This window comes from Oryza brachyantha, chromosome 7 (assembly GCF_000231095.2).
Source record: "Oryza brachyantha chromosome 7, ObraRS2, whole genome shotgun sequence".
NCBI lineage: Eukaryota > Viridiplantae > Streptophyta > Magnoliopsida > Poales > Poaceae > Oryza > Oryza brachyantha.
The window spans coordinates 6,525,381-6,546,404 of NC_023169.2; the positions used below are offsets into that span (position 1 = coordinate 6,525,381).

At 40.2% G+C, this 21,024-nt stretch overlaps 1 protein-coding gene across 4 annotated transcripts; it reads left to right on the forward strand.

The window, feature by feature from the left end:
- The first annotated feature begins 4,829 nt into the window (after nucleotides 1-4,829).
- LOC102709383 (disease resistance protein RGA5-like) lies at nucleotides 4,830-12,663 on the forward strand. Of its 4 annotated transcripts, none has more exons than XM_006657556.3 (5): nucleotides 4,830-5,030; nucleotides 5,206-6,055; nucleotides 9,213-11,139; nucleotides 11,262-11,321; nucleotides 12,348-12,663. In XM_006657556.3, the coding sequence occupies exons 1-5, from the start codon at nucleotides 5,015-5,017 to the stop codon at nucleotides 12,402-12,404; spliced, it is 2,910 nt and encodes a 969-aa protein (XP_006657619.2). In that variant the 5' UTR covers nucleotides 4,830-5,014; the 3' UTR covers nucleotides 12,405-12,663. The 4 variants fall into 4 exon arrangements, with proteins under 4 accessions (XP_006657619.2, XP_015695334.1, XP_015695336.1 ...); XM_015839848.2 differs by having other exon boundaries at nucleotides 12,351-12,663; XM_015839849.1 differs by having other exon boundaries at nucleotides 5,021-5,109.
- Nucleotides 12,664-21,024: the final 8,361 nt, after the last annotated feature.

Here is a 21,024-nt window from a genome sequence, read left to right on the forward strand (position 1 = left end):
ATGCTCCATAACGCCGAGGAGCCTGAATATGACAAGAGGGATCATGAGAGGTTCTCAACTTTGTGGCAGACTCAGAAACACCCATTTATTTATGTAGGGTGCAAGTTGAAGCATACAAAGCTAACTGTTGTCCTGGATGTGATGAGCCTAAAGACAAGTAATGGTTGATTAGGTAAGACTTTTATTGAGCTTCTAATTTTTCTAAAGGACCTGCTCTCTATGAAAAATAAGTTGTCGAAGAGAGAAATCTATAAAGTGAAGCAAGTATTATGTCCCTTGGTGCAAGTAGTGCTTATTAATACATCAGTAAGTCAAATTTCCACACTATAATGCATAATATTCTATCATTTCCTGATATTTAGCTTAAGTTGATAAATTAGGTAGACAATCATGCATTAGTTGTAGAGAAACTGTGAATAAATTACTTGTAAATAAACTGTGAATGTGCATATAATGTATATTTGCCGGTTGGTTATGTTCTGCTGATATATATGTCATTGTAGGGAGATATAATTTTGATGTGCTAGGTTCTACTGTGCTCTAGTATTTTGGGGAGGGCATGACTAGTGATTCCTATAAGGCTACTCAGTACCCTGAATGGGGATATTTGTATATATGTGGTGAATGATTTACTTGTGAACAAACTAAGAATGTGATTGTGGGGTGATATAGATTTGATGTGCAGTGTTTTGGGATTTTGCAGAGCGAATAGCTAGGGATTTCTAAGGCTAGCCAATACATTGATGTTATTTATTTATTTTTGGAACAACGTGACACTGACAATTAAGCTCAAAGCTATGAGAGGTAAACCCTAATAGTGATGGCTTTTGATCCATGCCATCAGATTTGACGATCATAAGCACAAAACTATCAAAGGTAGCTTCTTGGTGCTAACCTTTTCAACGCGACCAAGTTATCTATGATGTCTTGCTAACTATAGACGTCCGTGGTATTGTCAACTATGATGGATTGGGAGTATACCGCTGACGTGTTTTGGATCTATGTCCGTAAGAGGTGATGATTACCTCCGACAAACTTTGGCTCGTTAGAGATAACTCCATGTGTAAGTGACCACCTAACTATGACGAGACGAATACCTAATAGAGACGGGGTTTTTGGCCCGTACAGGTAAGCTAGATTCTGTCCCGCGTTTCAATGGAACTCCCTGGTGGTATGGTGCTGAATTCTTTGGCTTTTCTAACACCCACAACCTTTTTTACAACACATTTTCATATAACACCAGGATAATTATGACTTTTCATAATATCATATGAAGCTAATACTTTTCATAAGTATTAGAACGGGTGAACCTAATACTTTCTTTGCTCTGCTATCTCAAAAGTTTAGCTTTGAGAGTTGGAAATGAAATAGGGTGGTGCTGCGTACAAATGGCTTAATAGCCTAGTGATTACAAAGGGCTTACGCTGAGTTCGTTCATGAGGTAGGGAAGTTAACTTATCCAGCACGAAAAACGTAGTAATAGATTAGTACATGATTAATTAATTATTAATTATTAAAAAATATAACATAGATTAATATGATTTTTTAAAACAACTTTTCTATAGAAAATTTTTGCAAAAGCTACACCTTTAACAGTTCGGGAAGCATGCACGCGGAAAACGAGGGGGTTAAGTTATCTTAGCCTCTCGCCGAACGTGGCCTTAGTAGCACTTAAGGTACTAGGTTCGACTCTTGTTGAAGCGAATATTCTGGAATTCTAACGGCTTCGTGCTTTCAGGGGTAGACCCCGTGCCCTACCAACCAGGCTTTAGAGGTGCTCATAGGGGTAGGGTTTACGTGCGTTCGTTCTTAGGGGAGAGTGTGTGTGCGTTTGTGAGCGTCTGTGTTATCTGCGTTCTAAAAAAAAGTCCTATTTCAGAAATTTTTTAGGCGTAGTGAAAAAAAAGTCCTATTACAGAAATTTGTTAGGCGTAGTGAAGATAGAATGGTAGATGAATCGAACAGTTTATTTGTTTCTATTTTCTAGAAGGTGGAATTAATTAACGTGTTTGAGCTAACCTGCCTTGAACTGACGAATCTAAGCCACTAGCTTCCAACATTTAATTTATCTCAGTTAGTTAGCTAATTAATCTCTTACGTACCCTCATGTACATAAACAAACATTGTCACTTGCCAGCCTGTCTGCAGCTACGAACTGCAGTTACCTGCAGCAAGTTTTCGAAGGTCGATAAAACAGACGTCTTAGTACACACACACAGGTCAACTTCGATCTGTCAAGCAACAAAAGCTAGCTGAGCAGCCAAGAGCAATAAGGATCCTAGCAGGAGCCAGGCTCTCGATCTACTTTTGCAAGGGTTAGTTCCATTCTTAATTTCAGTTCAACTCTTTGGTTGGCTGATCATGATCTCTCCTAGTTCTTTGCATTTCAATTTTAGTTCATTCTGCGCTGTTAGTTTGGAATCTGGATGAACATCTAATCAGACGCAACAAATTAATCTGTATACGTACGCCACTTGGTTCTTTGAATTCTGGGAGCTCGAAGAGAATTCGGTGTGGCATGTCTCCTTGAAGGAAAGCACGTCGGTCCTTTATTTTGTTCTGGAGTACTACTGTACTCGTCGTATCCTTCCAGATCTGGTCATCTGAACAAGATGAGACTATCGGATAGATCTGCGATAGCCGTTATATACTTGCGTTCACTCTTCAGTAACAGCTCAAGTTTCAGACGATTGTTGCAATATACCCATATATTTCAGCTCTTAAAGCCTTGACTTCTTCCTCTTTTATTTCTTTTCCTGGCCACCTCCAGCATCCCAAACTCCGCCACTGATTCTTCTTTTCGCGATTATCCGTCATTAAGTCCTTAATTATCAAAATTCCGATGTTTATAATATTTCTACTCATCTCCTATCCCACTCTAAACCTATTGTACGTACCAATTAATTATGTTCGGAATAGTCCCGCGTTAAAATTTTAGGAGGGAGTTGAACCAACTTAAAAGTGGGGAGAGACTCTTACCTCTCGAGCTAGGGGTGTCCTCCTGATTGGTCCGACGTCTCCTGGTTTGGAACTTGCACGGATAGAGTCGTTTCATTCGTGTAACTAAGGCCGCGTTCGACAGAAGCGCAAAAAACCTACTAATAGGTTAGTACATAATTAAAATAAATTAATATGGCATTTTAAAGCATCTTTTCTATAGAAATTTTTTTCATTCATCTAACTAAGACCACGTTCGGCAGAAGCGCAGAAAACCTACTAGTAGATTAGTACATGATAAAAAATAAATTAATATGGTATTTTAAAGCATCTTTTCTATAGAAATTTTTTTTCATTCGTCTAACTAAGGCTGTGTTCGGCAGAAGAGCAAAAAACCTACTAAATAGGTTAGTACATGATTAAAAATCAATTAATATGGTATTTTAAAGCATCTTTTCTATAGAAAATCTTTTCATTCGTCTAACTAATGCCGTGTTCGGTAGAAGCGCAGAAAATCTACTAATAGGTTACTACATGATTAAAAATAAATTAATATGATATTTTAAAGTATCTTTTCTATAGAAAATTTTTATAAAAATACATATGCTGAAAAATTTAGGTGATTCGCAAAAATGGGTCTCTCGTAGGGATGAAAACGGTTCAGAATCTTTCCGGATTCCGGACCAGTTTTCGGAAACGGAAATCGTTGGTCGGAATTTTTTTTGGAATTTATCGAAAACGGAAACGGATTCGGAATTTTTTCTCGGAGACAGAAACGGATACGGTAAGGGTAGTATCCGTCGGAAATCGGAATCGGTCGGAATATTTCCGAAATTTTTCTCAGAAACTTTCCGAAATTTCTTTTGGAATTTTTCTGCAGGCCTATATGACATAAATTCAGAATATCAACCAAAATGGCCCAGCCCACTTCAACAAGTTAGCCTTAAGTCCTTAATAAAAAACATATAAAATCACTTTACTTTGTATCAACTTGTATGACACATATTTTATTTTATAATATATTATGTGAATTTTTATAATAATCTACATGATTTGTATTTACTATAATAATTTGTAAATTATAGCTTTTATTTGGTATTTAGACAATCATTACAAGGTGACTTATGAACTTGGTAAAAAATATTGTGGCTAGTTGCTAATGTTTGAAATTTAATCTACTGTTTTAGAAAAAAATTGAAACCTCGGTTTAAAAGTTTTCCAATACGATAAATATCCGTTACCGTATCTGCTTCGATTCAAATTCGAGCCGTTTTCATATTTAATAATATTCGATTCCGTTTTTGTATCTAAGGTTTCTGATTTCGATTCGATTAAAAAAATATGAAAACAAAAGCGGTAAAGATGATTTCCGACCGTTTGCTGTCGTTTTTGATCCCTTTTGGCCCAGCCAGCCAACTTTCTCCCTCCCTACCTCTCACCGTGCACGCGCCGACGCCGGCCAACAGCAGCAACTGCTCTCCTCGCCACGCCCGCGTCCACGCGTCGCCGTCGCGCGACGGCATCACAACCGTTGCCGGATTCGATCCCACCGACGGCGTGTCGCCGTCGACCTTCGTTCGGCCGCCGACGTCGTTTCTTCCAAAATTCGTCGCCGTCGATGGCTCTTCTCCAAAATTGAGGTCGCAATCACCATCCTTATGCCACCCTTTCCCTCTTTCCCCTGTCCTCCCTGCGCCGCCGGAGCCCGCCGCACCCTGTTCGGCCGCCGAAGGCCGCACCCCGCACCGCCACTCTAGGCAGTATCGGTCCCAGCCGACCACGCCAACGGCTTTGCCCCTCCCTCCTGGTGCTCCCAAGCCGCCGCCCTCCGCTAGACCTCGCCGGAGCTGCCGTCTCCATGGCCGCCGCCGCCGGCCTCCTTCCCGATTATCCCGCCGCCGCCACCGCCACCGATTGGGAATGGAACCCCCTCGTCCTCCCGGTCCAGGAGCCGGCCTCCCTCACCGCTCCGTCACTTCCCCGGCCACCGGCGTCGTCCACCCATCGCCGGTCAGGAAGAACGAAGAGAAAAGAAAGAAGGTGAAGGAAAGGAAAAGAAAATAAAAAGAAAAGAAAAATGAGACAAACCCAAGGTTATTTTTCCTATATATCTCAGTAATGATTTCATACCATTTTCTTTTTACCAGAGCTGGTTGTGATATTATTAAGAAGGTATATATCAAGGCAGATATAGCACATATATATTGTGAAAGCATCTAATGATAGTTAACTTACGCCTTATCGTCATATGAATCATCATTGTTACAGGAAACTGTGGGGGAAACCAGAGAACATACATGGAGTTCACCACTGCGGCAATTGCCACGTTCCTCCCCAAGCTGAGCAGGCTGCTAATGGAAGAGTATAGCCTACAAAAGAGTGTGAAGGAGGAGATCACATTCCTCAAGGCTGAGCTCGAGAGTTTGCAAGTGGAGCTTGACATGATCTCAAAGGTGCCAATAGATCAACTTGACAAGCAAATCATGATTTGTGCTAGGGACTTTAGGGATCTCTCTTATGACATTGAGGACAATGTTGACAACTTCATGGTATGTGGCGGTGGCCTTGAGCCAACCAAGAAACACATCTTCACAAGGTTAATTGACACATATCATCAGTCATTGTACAAGCTAAAGACCCATTGCAAAATTGCCAATAATGATATCAAATATGTCAAAAAGCAAGTCAAGGAGGTTATGACAGAAAATGTTAGGCACAAGACTGGAGATGTTGCTTCTAAGCTTCCAGTGATCATCAACACTCCCATCTTGAAATTGTATGATAGGGTCACCAAGCCTGTTGGCATTGACAAGGCAAGTGGTGATCTAATGAAAATATTGTCCATGGAGGATGATGAGTTGTCCAAGAAGCTGAAGATGGCATCCATTGTTGGGTTTGGAGGATTGGGCAAGACAACTCTTGCGAAAGAAGTTTTTAACATTCTAAGAGTGCAGTTTGGCTTTGCCTGTTTCGTTTCGGTGGGTCGAAAACCTGATATCAAGAAGGTTCTCAAGACTATCCTTATTGAACTTGATAATGACAGAAACATGTATGATCTAGCAGGATTAAGTGAAAGGAATCTTACTGATGAGCTCCGAGAATTTCTTGGCAATATGAGGTATGTATGTAGATGCTGCAAAATTAACTTTTTTGAATTATGTGCATATGCTGATGAGTGTTCTATTTGATACTAATTAGTGTTTTGCTCAGCTTCTATTTGCTAGTTTTCTATGCTGACTAAATCTGTATTGGTGTGCATCTTTATCTATTTGTTATCTGATTTTCTAATTGGAGGCTTCCACATTCTAGAAACTATCATTTTAATTGGAAAAATAAAGAGGATTCAGCACTAGATGAGGAAATGTGAAAAATGCTAGGAATTATGATGTTAATCAGAGAAAAAATCTACTCGGGTAGATCACTAGATGTGTTGTACATATCTAACTTATTGTCTTGTGAGGGACTAACTAGATTTAAAATGTATGTATGCATGCTGCCTGCATCATCAGTCCAAAACAGAGTCAAGTGCCATAACATTACTACAGAATTGGCCATGACCATCATTTCAGAAACAACCATCACTGCTTGTTTTGAAGAACCAGCAGTGCTAATTAATCGTTTCCAGCCCAAAATAGTATCCATAACGATCATTGTCCCCCATTACCTGCTCTCTGCAGCTTGCCTATCCCAGTGTTGGTCATGCTTAATTATCACTGAATCTGCCAATGGACAAGGTGGTGATGATGACAATGGACATGGATCATCCTCGATCGGGGCTTCAGAGGTAGGAGTAGAATTAAGGAGGAAAAAGGAATGCCAGCCAAGTAATGATGTTGGTGACAACATGCATCCGTCAATGACATTGACAATCTGCGGCTATTTTTCAGTAGGCAAAAGGCAAAATCATTATTTTCCTTGTTTTTGGGGGGGAGGGGGTGGGGAATTCCACCAAAATTAAGACCCGATATTCAAGAATGTCTTAATTAAATAGATACATGCAAGTGAATTGTTGACACCAACATTCAGGAAACCGACGGTTTCTCCACTGGGGTTATCACGATAACTGTGATTATCACGGTGAGAAACCGCCCAAAACCACAGAAAAACCATGATAATCATGCTCCACCGGCGGTGGCTTCGGAGTTCTTCACGGCAAGGTAAACCCTGGTTGACACTGACAGTGCTAGATAGGTTAGGATTGGTGGTTTTGTACTAATGTAAGGATATATTTACCGGTTTGCATGATTAAGTATATACTCGCTGATGACTAATATTGTTACCACTAACCTTAATCCATGGCAAATTGAAAATGATACTATGACTAATATTGTTACCACTAACCTTAATCCATGGCAAATTGAAAATAATACTATCATACATTTTTAAGTGTTTTTCAAATGAAAATAACAACACTTAATGAAATGTATATATATCTTCAACAAATGAAGGGAATCAGCTATTGGTTGGTGCCATGGTGGCCTTGTGAGACTAACGTGTAAACGTGGATGTGTCGGTTCAGCAATTGAATTTTTTTTCCTGTTTATTCACATAAAAAACTTTTGGCTCAAAGTCTTGTGTCAATTTTTGTTAAAAATCGACATTGATTTTAAACGAATCACCAGTCATAGCGGAATTAGGTGAGGTGATTCTGTAGTAATTCTAGGAAACAATACAATTTAATGAAAATATTTACTTCCTGGAGACTATTACGGCCCAATTCCGTGACTGTAAATGCATTCATGCAAAATATATTACTATCAACAGCAAATGGCGATAGTGGTAACACCGTGTAGGTTCTAGATAATATATCATACTACTATTTGCCTACTTTTTCCTAGTGATTGGTTATCAAAATTCTTAGAAGGATTGGAGTTATTTTCAAATAGTTAATTTGGGAATAAGTATTTTGGTGAGTGATTCAATTCGAATCAGAAAATTATATGTTACGAGGGCACACAGATGATGATTAACTAACATGTTGATAATTGCTTATATCATTTTGGATCCTCTATTCTCACATTTACAAATACTATACTACTATAGAAAGGTACTTGCTGGCTGCGAAGCCGGCATAGGCACCAGATTTGCAGCTTGTACCAATTATCCGATACCAAGTCATTGCTTCCAGTAGTAGAAGTGGCACCTTTGTGCTCATAATGCTTAAAAATGTGCCGCCAGCTCAAAGCATCGGCTCGAGAGAAGATGCTCCAACCAGCCCGAATTTATGTTCCCCAACCTCAGATCAATAATGGACATCCACTGCCCTAATCCACAATATCAAATCAAGAACACACAGGATCAATAATCTACCAAATCAACCCCCACTATTCCCATAGTCCACAAATTTGAACAACCAAAAAAGAAAGATCAACCCAGGTGAGCGAGCGAGTGGCGGCAAGGCGTGGAGGTTGGTGTTGAGGTTCTTGTGCACACGGTGGGTTCGTGTAGCTGGTGTAGCGGTGCAGCCATGGAGGAAGTTGATTTCATTGCTGACATCAAACCTGCTTCCAACAAAGGACGCTGATGCAACCTACATCTCCATCAAGCCCATTGTAGGTGTCGTCGGCTACCAGCTTCACTGCCGTGCACCGCCGTGTGGATGGATCTGAGGGGCGGGCCGAGATCTCATGGGAAGATGAGGCATGGGCCAGATGCGGCCATGCTGACAGGGAGAGAGGAGTAGGAGGGTAACGCGTGCCGTCGGGGACAGAGAAGCTCAAGGGGGTAAGATATGACTTGGCTTGGGGCTTGGAGTGAGGACAGGAGAGGATAAGGTTGGCTTACCTCGGTGATTTGTGGTTTGGTTTGTCGGTCGGTTGGTTGTTGTCGGTTTTATAAATGACACCTACAATATATTATTTGTGCCCTTTTATTTTAAGAAAAAAGCAATACTAATACTAATAGTTTCGCTTTCTAAAACAAGTCCATATAATATGTTATAGGTGCTATCTAAATTCTAGTCTTTTGCTACAGATAAATATGAATTATACATACCTAGTAATGTTTTGAACAAATCAACTATGAGGTTTTTAGAACATTCAACCTCTCGATGTGTAATTTTGTTTGCATAATAAACATGTATTTAGAGATAAAATAAGATAGAGTTAACATGTAAGACTATTTTGTCATATTAACGTACATTAAGTAGCTGGCAAAAAAACACATACAACAAAGTTTATGGGCGGTGGATTCATTGTCACCACTGCCTTCTTTAGAAGATTTAGATATAGCTAGTGTAGATAATTTTATTAACTGTTCTATTCCCATCCTGGCAGGTATTTGATTATTTTGGATGATATATGGGAGATATCCACATGGGAGATTATTAAGTGTGCTCTGGTGGATACCAATTCTGGAAGTAGAGTTGTTGCAACAACTCGTATTTCCCAAGTTGCCATCGAAGTTGGTGATGTTTACAACATGGAGCCACTTTCTGAAGATAACTCAAAAAGGTTATTCCACCAAAGATTATTTGGTGTTGACTGCATAGATCCAACTAGTAATGAATCAATTGAGGTAATCGAAAAGGTCTTAAATAAATGTGGTGGTGCTCCATTGTCTATTATTACAATAGCTAGTGTTTTTGTTAATAAACCGATGGAGGATTGGTCTAACAAGTATAATTCTATTGGTTTTGGGCCTGAAGATAATGAACCAGTTCATAACATGAGAAAGATACTATGTTTTAGCTACTATGATATGCCATTATACCTAAAGAATTGTCTGCTGCACCTAAGCATATATCCAGAGGATTGCTGGATTGAGAAAGAGTCCTTGATATGGAAATGGATAGCAGAAGGATTTGTTCACGTGGAACAAGGGAAGGGTCTATTTGAGGTCGGCGAGAAATACTTCACTGAGCTTATCAACAAAAGCATGATACAACCTGTGGATTTTGACAGCATTGATGGGGGCACCTTAGATGGTTGCTACATCCATGACATGGTGTTGGATCTCATCCGCATTTTTGCAACTGATGAAACCTTTACATTAGTGTTGGATAGAATGTACGAGGGTCACAACTCAACTTTACACAACAGAAATGTCCGGAGGCTAGCACTGCACAAGAGTTGGAATCAAGACATAGAAAACAATCTGGGTGTGGACATGGCACGGCTGAGGTCGTTCAATGTCTTTGAGTGCCCCACAAGTATGATACCCCCACTTGTGAACTTCCTTGCTTTACGTGTGCTAGCTCTGGAAGACTGTTCCATCGCCGACTTCGATCTCAAGCATCTTGGTAAGCTACGTCAGCTAAGGTACTTAGGAATGAGGAACACACGTTCTGATCTCCCACCCAACATAGGCGATCTCATGCACCTGCAAACATTGGACGTCAGGGACAGTGGCGTTGGCCCATTGCCAGTGGCTGTCTATAAGCTAAGCAAGCTGCTCCGTCTATGCCTTGACGAATTCACCGAAGTTCCTGCTGGGCTTGGGAGTCTGATGTCCCTGCAAGAGCTCTGGGTGTATGTATCTGACGACAGCTGCCCAAACTTTGCTATGGAACTGCGTAAGCTGACGGAGCTGAGGATCCTCCACATCAACTGGTACTGGGAGGTAGACGAGGTCTCCTTGAAGGCCCTGGTGGAGTCCCTGCGTGGTCTAAGCAGACTTGAGGACCTGGACTTCTTCTCCTGTTCGGATGCCTGGATGAACGGCTGGGAAGGATGGGATCCCCCTAGGCAGCTCCGCAAGTTCTGCATCGACAGCGTCCGGGTGGTACTCCCATGCCTGCCATCGTGGTTGAACTGCAACCATGTCCCGCACCTCTCGAGGCTAGACCTTCGAGTGCAAGCCATCGAGGGGTGTGATCTTGAGCGCCTCTCTAGGATGCCAATGCTTCGCTTCCTCTCTGTGCACGTCGAGGGGGAGGAGGGGTACTCGTGGACCGTCAGAGGTGGTAGCGGACTGTTCCCTAACCTAAGGTGCTTCCACACGAACATCTCTCTCACGTTTCTACAGGGGGCGGTGCCAGCGTTGACGACGGTTGAGCTATGCGTGCTTGCATCCCGGTGCGGTGGTGGTGCCGCCTGCGAGGTTGGCTTGGGGAACGTCCTGCTGCTGAAGACCGTGGAGGTTTGGATCGCGTGTCAGGGTGCAACGGACGACCAGGTTGAGGAAGCAGATATGGTGCTAAGGCGTGCCGTTGACATTCACCCCAACCGTCCAACCATTGAGGTGCACAAATTTTGTCAACAGGTATATGATTGGACTTAAATCCCTAATAGATGCATTCTTGTTTTAGTGTTTGTTACTATAAAAGATTTTATAATTAAGTACTGGTAACTCATCATATATGCTTCTCTCAACTTTAACTTCAGCGGCTGATGGATGAAGAAGACGGTGATAACAAGGAGGAGAATTCAGGCAAGGACCAATTGGTGAGTACATCACTTACATGTTGTGCCCATAAATATACAGTATAGGGATGGCAATGGGTCGGGTCGGGTACAGGTGGAGCAAGAACATGCCCAACCTGACACCCGCCCATAAATACCCGACCCGTACCCTAATTGCTTAGCGGGCAAAATATTGTACCCATACCCATACCCATACCCGGCGGGCGCTCGAGTACCCACCCGGTACCCAGTGGGTATTTTAGAATAAAACATATCATTAATGTTTTATCCAATATGCATACAAAAAATAGTAAAAGAAACAATGAACTCAAAATTATAAATAAAAAGAAGAATGATATCAAAATCATAGTATCACACTTAAAAAATAGTGAACTACGAACCAACCATAGTATCCCAATGAAATATATATGGTTTTTATGTGGGCCAATTGGAGAAAATATATATATTCGGGTCGAGCGCGGTTTACCCGCGGGTAAAAATTAAAACCCAGCTGCTATCCGTTAGGTAGTCGGGTAGTGGGCGGGTATGCCACGGCCAAAAAATTAGGGTCGGGTACCCACGGGTATCCATACCCATGGGTAAAATTGCCATCTCTATTTACATGTAAACCTGAATGTGTTATTAACCAATTCTAATGTTTAACTCTACTTTATTACCTTTGAGATTTTACACTTGTTTATATGAATTGAAACTTGTGTTTGTGCCTATTGTGTTACCTTCTCTTGAAGGTATTAAAATCCATATCAAGACAAGGGCAAAATTATTGTCAAAACAAGCTAGGGTAGAATCACAATTGTCAAAAAGTAGAGGCAAATTTGCAAATGGCATACATTTAACTTTTTTTATGCTTAGGCATATATTTCTTGAAAAAATGTTCATATGAATATACAAAATGGTACTAAACCCAAGCTTCAGTTGGAAATAACGATGAAAGAAATAGAAAGTTGAAAATTGTACTGCAAAATCACAATTGAAGTTGAAAACAGAGATAACAAATGCAGTTACCTAAAATAACTACTATCTACTGTTTTGTTTCCCACGTTCCAGCAGGACAGTTGTGTAGCGAACGAGGCAAAGAGGACAAAGTTTTCGGACCAATCATGATTCCTGAACCCAACACTCTAGGTGCACTCGAAAGAACATGCGGCATTTGGATCAATATTGAACCTAAATCTCTCTGTAGTTCCACTATATATGTTCTACCTATACCTGTGTACTAGATAACCAGTGTGTACATTACAATATCTGCAATATGAGCTGTTGATTTGTGAGGGCAAGGTATGGAAACAAATTACTGCAATGCAATCGATGACAGTGATGTAATTATAAAGTTACTTAGATGGCAAATGTATTTTGTGTGAATGCATTCCACGTTTAAAATGTTTGTAGATGTATTTATCTTATTACGGTTGCATGCGTGTGTTTAAGGTGTTCATTGGTAGAGAAGGCCGTTCTTATATATCGCCTGCTTTACATGGTCCTCGCCGGAGGAAGGTGGCAGCATAGGGTATTTGAGTTCTTGTATTTGTATTATTTGTTACATATGCAAATCTTCCTTGTTGATCGGGGGTCGGTTGGCGTTGATTTCTTTTGTATGTAAGTCTTCTCTATTTATTGATTGTTGGTTTATTGCTTACGCAAGGACACATCGCACGGCATAGCCCCCACCTAGTGTGTTCAGTCAACTGGATTCCATCGGTTAGGAATGTTATTGATCTATATTGCGTTGTTTGATGTTAATATGTGCATGCACACTTATGTAGTAGTGTCTATTGAAAAGGATCATATTTTGAAAGAAGTTATCTTATAAACTACAGTGTGCTATTAGTTGTTTATTCCATGAGCTATTTGTTATTTGTTGATAGAGGTTATTCGTACAACAGTTTGCTGATGATAATATAAGGAGTAAAAATTTAATAAGGTTTTAAAATTTTTCCATATATTATTAAAAGTTGTTTATTTGGGTACTGTGAATGTCCCTAATTTTTGCACTAATCATATTTGTTAGATCAAAAATAAATATATATTAATCATGTATTATATAGAAGAATTGTTTTACTAGCGTACATTTACTGTGGTTTATGTGTTTGATGTTTGGTAATTGGAATAGAAGAATTTATTTCTTTTGGAAAAACTTAATTTTATGAAGTCAATGATGAAAGGCCCGTCGTTTATTAAATCCATGCATTATTATTTGCTAGAAATAAGTCACGGTGTCTGATCGTGGGATATCGTTTGAGTGCATGTTGCAGTAGAGACAAATTCTAGGGAAGACGTTCAAGATTGCAGATGAATTTCACTTCTACATAACTACGCATAGGATAAAGGATTTAGCAGAAGAAGATTTTATGCTTAAAGATGGAATAATAAAAAAGAGGTCACACAGAGAGTTATGGTTTGTAGCAGACAGTGGTTTTTGGAATATTAGTATTTAGAGATGGAAAATATGATAATAAAGCCAAGGAATATTACTGGTTGTGGTTGTGTGGCCAAGATGGTAACATAGGTTAACACCGCACGCGGGATTTTGGTTTATTTAGGACTTTCGTGATGAACATAATCCATTAGTGACTCCTAATAAAAATGCTTTCTTGGGTCGTATAGGGTTATTAGCTATATAATGTGAAGAAGAAGGAAATACTTGAGATAGAGATTGCCGGAGTAAGGAGGCACTATATATGAACATTATGGAAAAGCAATATGGTGGCTATGAGAATGTCGGTTTTATTGACACTAATCTATATAACTATTGTCATAAACACAAGATTGAGACCATAGTTGGAGATGTTGAAACTGTGTTGCGATGCCTAATGGACAAAGAGGATAAAGAAGTTGATTCTTTTCTTAGATTTGAGGTGGATGAGTATAGCCACATGAAATGATTATTTTGTGTAGACGGTCAGTCTCGTTTGATCATGAAGCATCTTGAGATGTGTTTGTATTTGACTATACATATTGGACCAATAAACATAAATTATTATTTATTCCCTTTGTTGGCTTCAATCACCATCGAAGCACACTTGTCTTTGGATGTGCTATAATTGCAGAGAAAACAGTGAAAGGGTATTGTGACCGTTGATAATATTTTTAACTTCCATGTCACTGAAGCATACTATATCAGTTATAACTATGACATTGTGATGCAGTGTGTTATAAGGATAGTATAGCCAATGTACAACCACAAGCTATGCATTTGGCATATTGAGCAGAACATAATAAAACATTTCCATGGATCTAAAATGGGAGACTAATTCAGATGGTTTTTTATATAACACATGCTTCATTGAGGAGTTTATGTAGAAATGACTAGACCTCAAAATAAGAAACAAGATTTAAAGCGAACATGCATGATTTAACATGACTTTTGAGTTGCTACATTTATAGGTTGCTACATATCAAGTTGGTCATTGTTTCCTAAGTTTGCTCACTGGAGTGAGAGCATGAACTCTAGATTACATAATCATCTTGATAGTTAGATGACATAGTTTAGGATGTTAGAGTATTACGAACCATGCCTATCAAATCTTTGATGAAAGGGGCGAAACTAGACTGTGTTGCATTGTAGTCGATACCATTTACTGAACCTTTCTATGATTACTTTGAGAAAGATGCTGCAAATTATTTATGTCCAATATTTTTGCAAAGGTGTAGAAAAAGAGTTATCAGTCCAGAATTCTTATCATTGGTGAAACATTAGATGATTCGTGGGCCTGGTATTCACCTATGTGCCTACGACACCGAGATAGAGATCTGTTTGTGTTATAATTTGGCTAATATATATTTCCATTTGAGTTGGCCAAATTATTTAGATGTCTTATTTTCAGTTTATTGAGTGATGTGCTTGATAGATCAATTAATTTGTGGTGCAGGATTTTGGTATTGATGTCCTAGGAAGTCAAGGTGTGCATATATTGGGTGGCTGTAGTATTTGATTTGGCTCGTGCTGGAGGTTGTGGTGTGGACCATGGAGACATGGCTTGTGTAGTGGTTGTTGTACCCTATGTAATACTTTATTACTGTTGCTCTTGCTGACATTGGTACAACCATGAAGACTTGTAAAAACCAGCTATGGGAGACTTGCACAGTGGTGGATTGTTCATTGGTCAGTTGCCTCGCTAGCTGAGAGGTTTGCTTTTGCTTGATGGATCAGATAGGGTTGCATGCAGAGTCAGATCAAAGATAACCCGGATCCGCGTTGGATTATTCCATATTTAATTTGCTAGGATTGAGTCGGTTACCAAGTTTAGAAATAAATACTTTGGCAGTTATGTTAGTGTCGAGTCCTAGTTGTGTTTGGCAGTAGATATATATATATAGATACATCTGCTATATTTTTGTGTTTACGCTACACCCTATATATATGAGGTTATGAATTTAAATTGAATCCCCGAACAAATTATCAATCTACTATTTTTTTGCTGTTGTTTTTCTTCATAGTCAGGAATTTTAGCTATTCTTCGATCGATCCTAGGTGCAATTTATCTTTACCGTTTTGCGCTGAAAAGCGGTCGTTTCCTACACGAAAGAGGGGAATTCTTTGTTGCTTTGCTAGGAAAGCATCCATTCTTCGTCAGGAAAGTACGACGTCTATCTTGTGGTCGCATAGATCAATTTTACGTGGCAACAAAATTGGCGACTCTGCTGAGGACGAGAATTTCAGTCAATTTATTTGACCGAAATCAATCCAGTACGTATTCATCATCATCAACAAACAGCGGGCAACTCTTGTCCAAGGCGCATGGAGATCAAGGAGGAATAGCTAGCTTGCACATCACATGAAGCCAAGGTGAGAACGAATCTTTTTCTCTGTGCAGGGCCATCATGGCCGGAGAAAAAGCTGATCCAACCAAAGAAAAGGTAGATGCTACTACTATTGACCCCAAGAACATCATAGAAGTCAAGTTAGATGATTTATCTAAAGAGGATCCACGGCAATTGGATCAAGAGCTGGAGAAGGAAAAGTCGGATTAGATGAAACATACTGACCTGCTTCCAGAAAACCAGAAACGACATGGTAAAAAAAAGGTAATAACAGAGGTAAATAAATCATCATGCTCTAATAAGATTGCTAATTTAATAGATGCTTTAGTACCTAGTAAATTTGATACAAATATGTCACACATGGCATACACAATTACTGAAACAGTGCGTAATGATCTAGCTATATTTAAGGAGCGGTTTAGTAGGGATATTCAGAATAGTTTACCTCGTCAAATTCGTGCAGGAGTTTTACATATTAATGATGAGCGTAATAGAAAACAGCCAGTGTCGGGTGATAATACCAATTCGGCTTCATTGCCGAATTCATATCATGCAATTAGTACATGGCTTTCGGCTAGTACCTTGCCATTGCCTGCTTTTCCAAATACAAACCAAACCAGCCGAAATTACAGTGGTGTTTCGGCCAGTAGTTCTGTGCCTACTGCTACTGATTCCATAGTACCTAGCACTAGCAATAGGAGTGTTGGCTACAATTATAATTTTCCACAACCATAATATCAAACAGTGGCATATAGTACTCCACCAGTGCCACCTTTGGGTACCGGGGTTCCTTACGGGCCGATACCCCCATGATTATTTTGGTGCAGCTCCACAATATACACCAGCCGCCATCGCAGCCATATGTAGCGCCTGTGCCTTGGAATAATTTGTCGCAGCCCAATGAGAATTTCAGAGATCAACTTGCTAATATGCTTAGGGAGTTTGGGCTAGAGCCTAAGGGAAGAGCACATGTATATCAAAAACCATACCCTGAGAGTTTTGATTTAACTCCTTATCCTAGGCCGCGTTCGTTTGCTCCCCCCAACTTAACTTACCTTCTCGTTTTTCGTACGCACGTTTTTTGAACTGCTAAACAGTGTATTTTTTGCAAAAAATTTCTATAGGAAAGTTGTTTTAAAAAATCATATTAATCTATTCTACATTTTTTTAATAATTAATACTTAATTAGTCATGTACTAATCTATTACAACGTTTTTCGTGCCGGGGTAAGTTAACTTACCTTGCTTCAATCGAACGTGGCCCTAGAGGTTTTAGAATTCCAGATTTTGTTAAATTTACAGGAGAGGATAGTAGGTCTACTTTTGAGCACATAGGGCATTTTTTGGCACAGTGCAGTGAGGTTGGGCAGTCAGATGTTTACAGAGTTAAATTATTTCCTATATCTCTATCTGGCAATGCATTTACATGGTTTACATCATTGTCTCCTAATTCTTTTTTTACATGGGCTCAGTTAGAACAGAAGTTTCATGAGTATTTTTACAATGGTTAAACTGAGCTCAGGCTATCAGACTTGGCTTTGGTAAAACAAAAATATAATGAATCTATGTCTGATTACATTAGGATGTTTCGGGATGTAAAATATCGGTGTTTTAGCTTAACCATAGCCCAAAAAGACCTGGCTGATCTTGCTTTTTCAGGTTTACTTGCACATATTAGAGATAGGTTGGAAGGTCAGGAGTTTTCAGATGTTAACCAAGTTTTGCAGAAAGCTTTAGTGCAAGAAAGTCGTGCTAAGGAAGTTAGGCAATACAACCGATTTAGAGACAATAAAAGTGGAGATAAAGAAAAGTCTCAAATTAATATGACAGAGCCCAGTGATGATGATTTGGCTAGCGAGGATGATGTTGATGTGTGAGTGGCAGAATGGGTGTCATCATCTAAGTCTAAACCTTTTGTATGTCCTATCTTAAAACCTACATCTACTAGGAGGGAGGAAGTTAAGTATACACTTTTGATGTTAGTAAGTGCGATAAAATTTTTTACATGCTTTTGCAAGGCAAGCAAATTAGGTTGAGAGAAGAACATGTAGTTCATTCTCCGGAGGAGTTTGGGAGAAAGGCTTGTTAGAAATTAATCTTGTTGTTTATTAGTTTCAGCATGTTTATTTGTGTTGGGTCGCATAGGAGCTGAGTTAGACATACATGCATGTGTGTTCAAGGTGTGAAGAGCTAATTAGATGGATGAGCTGCATGGCTTAGTGAGTAGAGTGATTGGCAGTGAGTAGTGTGCCAATCATAGTGCCAGTAGATGAGAGCACATATTGCTAGATAGTTAGCCATGCATGTACGTGCTGCACACCTCCGGAGTAGTAGGTGATTAGTTTGCATGCATGCACTAATTATTGACTAAGTTGTGTGCACGTGTGTGTGCATGCATTAGTAGTTGAGTTAGTGGTTAGCTAGTTGCTAGTTAGTGGTTAGCTGCCAGATGATGAGGACATCACTCCTTTCGATGCACACAATACACCTTCGTTGGATATTCAAGATTCAATCACTAGAGCTCGAGCGCGACAATTACATTTAGAGGTGAGCTCGTTCCTATGTTATTCTTTTTATGATTTGGACAATAGATTGCTACCTAATGATTGTATTATGATTAGAAATCATGGAGAGGATCATGAAGAACATCCAAGTCAAGGTGGAGGCGCAAACCAATTCGATTTCGATCACGGTTCGGAGTCCACGACCAGTTTGCAGTAAAACGGACGCCCAGGTCGCATACGTGCTCGGATTGGGGCGTTCTTTATATGAATGGAAAGCTAAGAAGATAATCTTTCCAATGGATCTAGTCCCACGTCCAAATTCATTCCGAGTCAACGGAAATCGACCGAACAAGTTGGTGTCCAGAAAATCTGTCCCGGTGCTGCGTCACCGTCTTTGGGCCTTTTGGGCCATGTATCGTGTCTGAGTTCATTAGGGGCGCATCTAAGGGGGTCTTGCATGACTCTAGCCTATATATATCAGTAGCCGTTGCCTAGGTTAGGTTGGGTTTTTCTTAGATAAATCTGTCAAGAACAGTTTCGCCGCTAGATCGGTTTGTAAGACCCTACTCGTGAGTTTAATCATTCATCTGCAATTTTGGTTGCTTTCTTTCTTGTTCTTGTTTGTGTTCTTCGATTCGCAAACAGGGATTAGCCTTCTCAGCGAGGCCATCTATGTTCCGGCACTGTGGTAACCAGAGGAGACGTGGTGCTGCGATTGCAGGGCTCAAGAAGCAGGATCCACGTGTGTCGTGACTTCACCCAAATCGATTATTTATCAGAACCTTTCGGAAGATCGGGAACCCTAGTCCACATCACCAGGCATGCTGGCCGGTAGTGTAGTTAGTGGAACACGAGGCTAGCTTGTGACTGCATTGGTTCGTTATAAATACCCATGTAATTGTGTTGAGTTTAGTGAGTGAAAAACAGAAGACGGCACACGCTGGTCCGGTGCCACAAAGTTTCTGTGTTGAGTGATTCTTTTCTTGATTAAGTTGCTTTGGTTCCTAACAAGGCTTACTGTAAATGGCATAATACTTTTTCTCATGCAACTAAAGATTGCAATATGTTTCGTCGACAGGTACAATCAACGATCAATGATGGCCAAATTGGCTTTCAAGGAGGGGGCAAAAATGAAGCTTGACAGTGACCCATTCTCTGTTAATATGATTGAGTTTGGGAACAAAGAAGTGTTTACTGGGTCCCATCAGACTGAATCCACTAAAGGGAAGAACGTTATTGTCGATGATAGTCAATGAGGGGAAGAGACGTACTCCAGAACTGAAGCCGAAGTTTCACCGGTTGCTAGAAAAATATTTTGAAAAAAACGGTGATTTGTTTAGTTGGCTTGGCGGTGTTAAACGGCCTCGGTCACCTCCTAGACATGATGGTGGTGGTAATGGTTGGTATCCAAATTATCCTCTTATGCAAAGTCCTTATTTTTTGTTCCCACCACGATTTTCAATGGAGTCGATATGTTGGGGTTATCCACCTACAATGTATCCATAGGTTCCACTATGGCAATTGAATCAATTTATGCCATGCCCCTTGATGGCACCTTTTCGACTGGAGTGGCATGCACCAGAACTGAGGGGTCCTGTTTACCGGAAATCTAAATCGCATCACGGGAAGGAGGAAGCTCAGCGTAAGAGAACAAAGATATGGGTACCGATTAAGCCTAAAAATCATTCCACGGATTTAGGATCATGTAAGGCTAATTTTAGTGGTGTTGTTTTGAGTCATGCTGTAGCAGAGGAGGATGAGATTGAAGGTGCTTACGGCCTGAAAATTGGTGATATTGTGCTTGATAAATCTATGGTTGCTGCGGTACAAGGTTCAGAGATACAACAAGATGTGTGGCGGCAGCATGGCGTGCAGCACGAAGGCATCATGAGCAGCAGATCTACAAGCGGACAGTTATATCCCGAGAGCAGCACTCCATCTGTAATTTTGATATTTTGGTCTTTTTGAAAAACTTATTTTATGAATAGATCCCTAAAAAACTTATTGTGTAAATAGACATTTTTAACCGCGCAAATGTCATTGGTGCCGTCCTATACAACGATGGCTCCAAAGATGTTAGCGCGGTCCAAAAGATCCATTTGTACAATAAGTTTTTTTAGAGATCTATTTGTAAAATAAGTTTTTTAAAAAAACCAAAATGTCAAAATTCCAGGCAATCCATCCCCAACGTACAACAATGCAAAACCATGCAGCGGTACAGGGTGCTGTTGTACAGGACCTTAGGCATACAAGCAGGGGTGTCCCATAATCAACAACAACAAGAATCAGACAAGGACAAGTCAATCAGGTGGCATAGAAAATTGAACTCAGCGAGTAGGCATGCATCAACGCCTTGGTTATGGGCTCGCCAGCGGTTGCAGTACTGCACACAAGAATTTTGGCGCTAGAGAGGTATATTAACGTTCGAGCTCAGCAAGTACAAGCAATGGCGACAATATT

Excerpts from the sequence above, each read along its gene's own strand:
- LOC102709383 (XM_006657556.3), top strand. Across the intron at positions 11,140-11,261 it reads TGCACAAATTTTGTCAACAG|CGGCTGATGGATGAAGAAGA; the intron begins GTATATGATTGG and ends CTTTAACTTCAG. Across the intron at positions 11,322-12,347 it reads ATTCAGGCAAGGACCAATTG|CAGGACAGTTGTGTAGCGAA; the intron begins GTGAGTACATCA and ends CCCACGTTCCAG.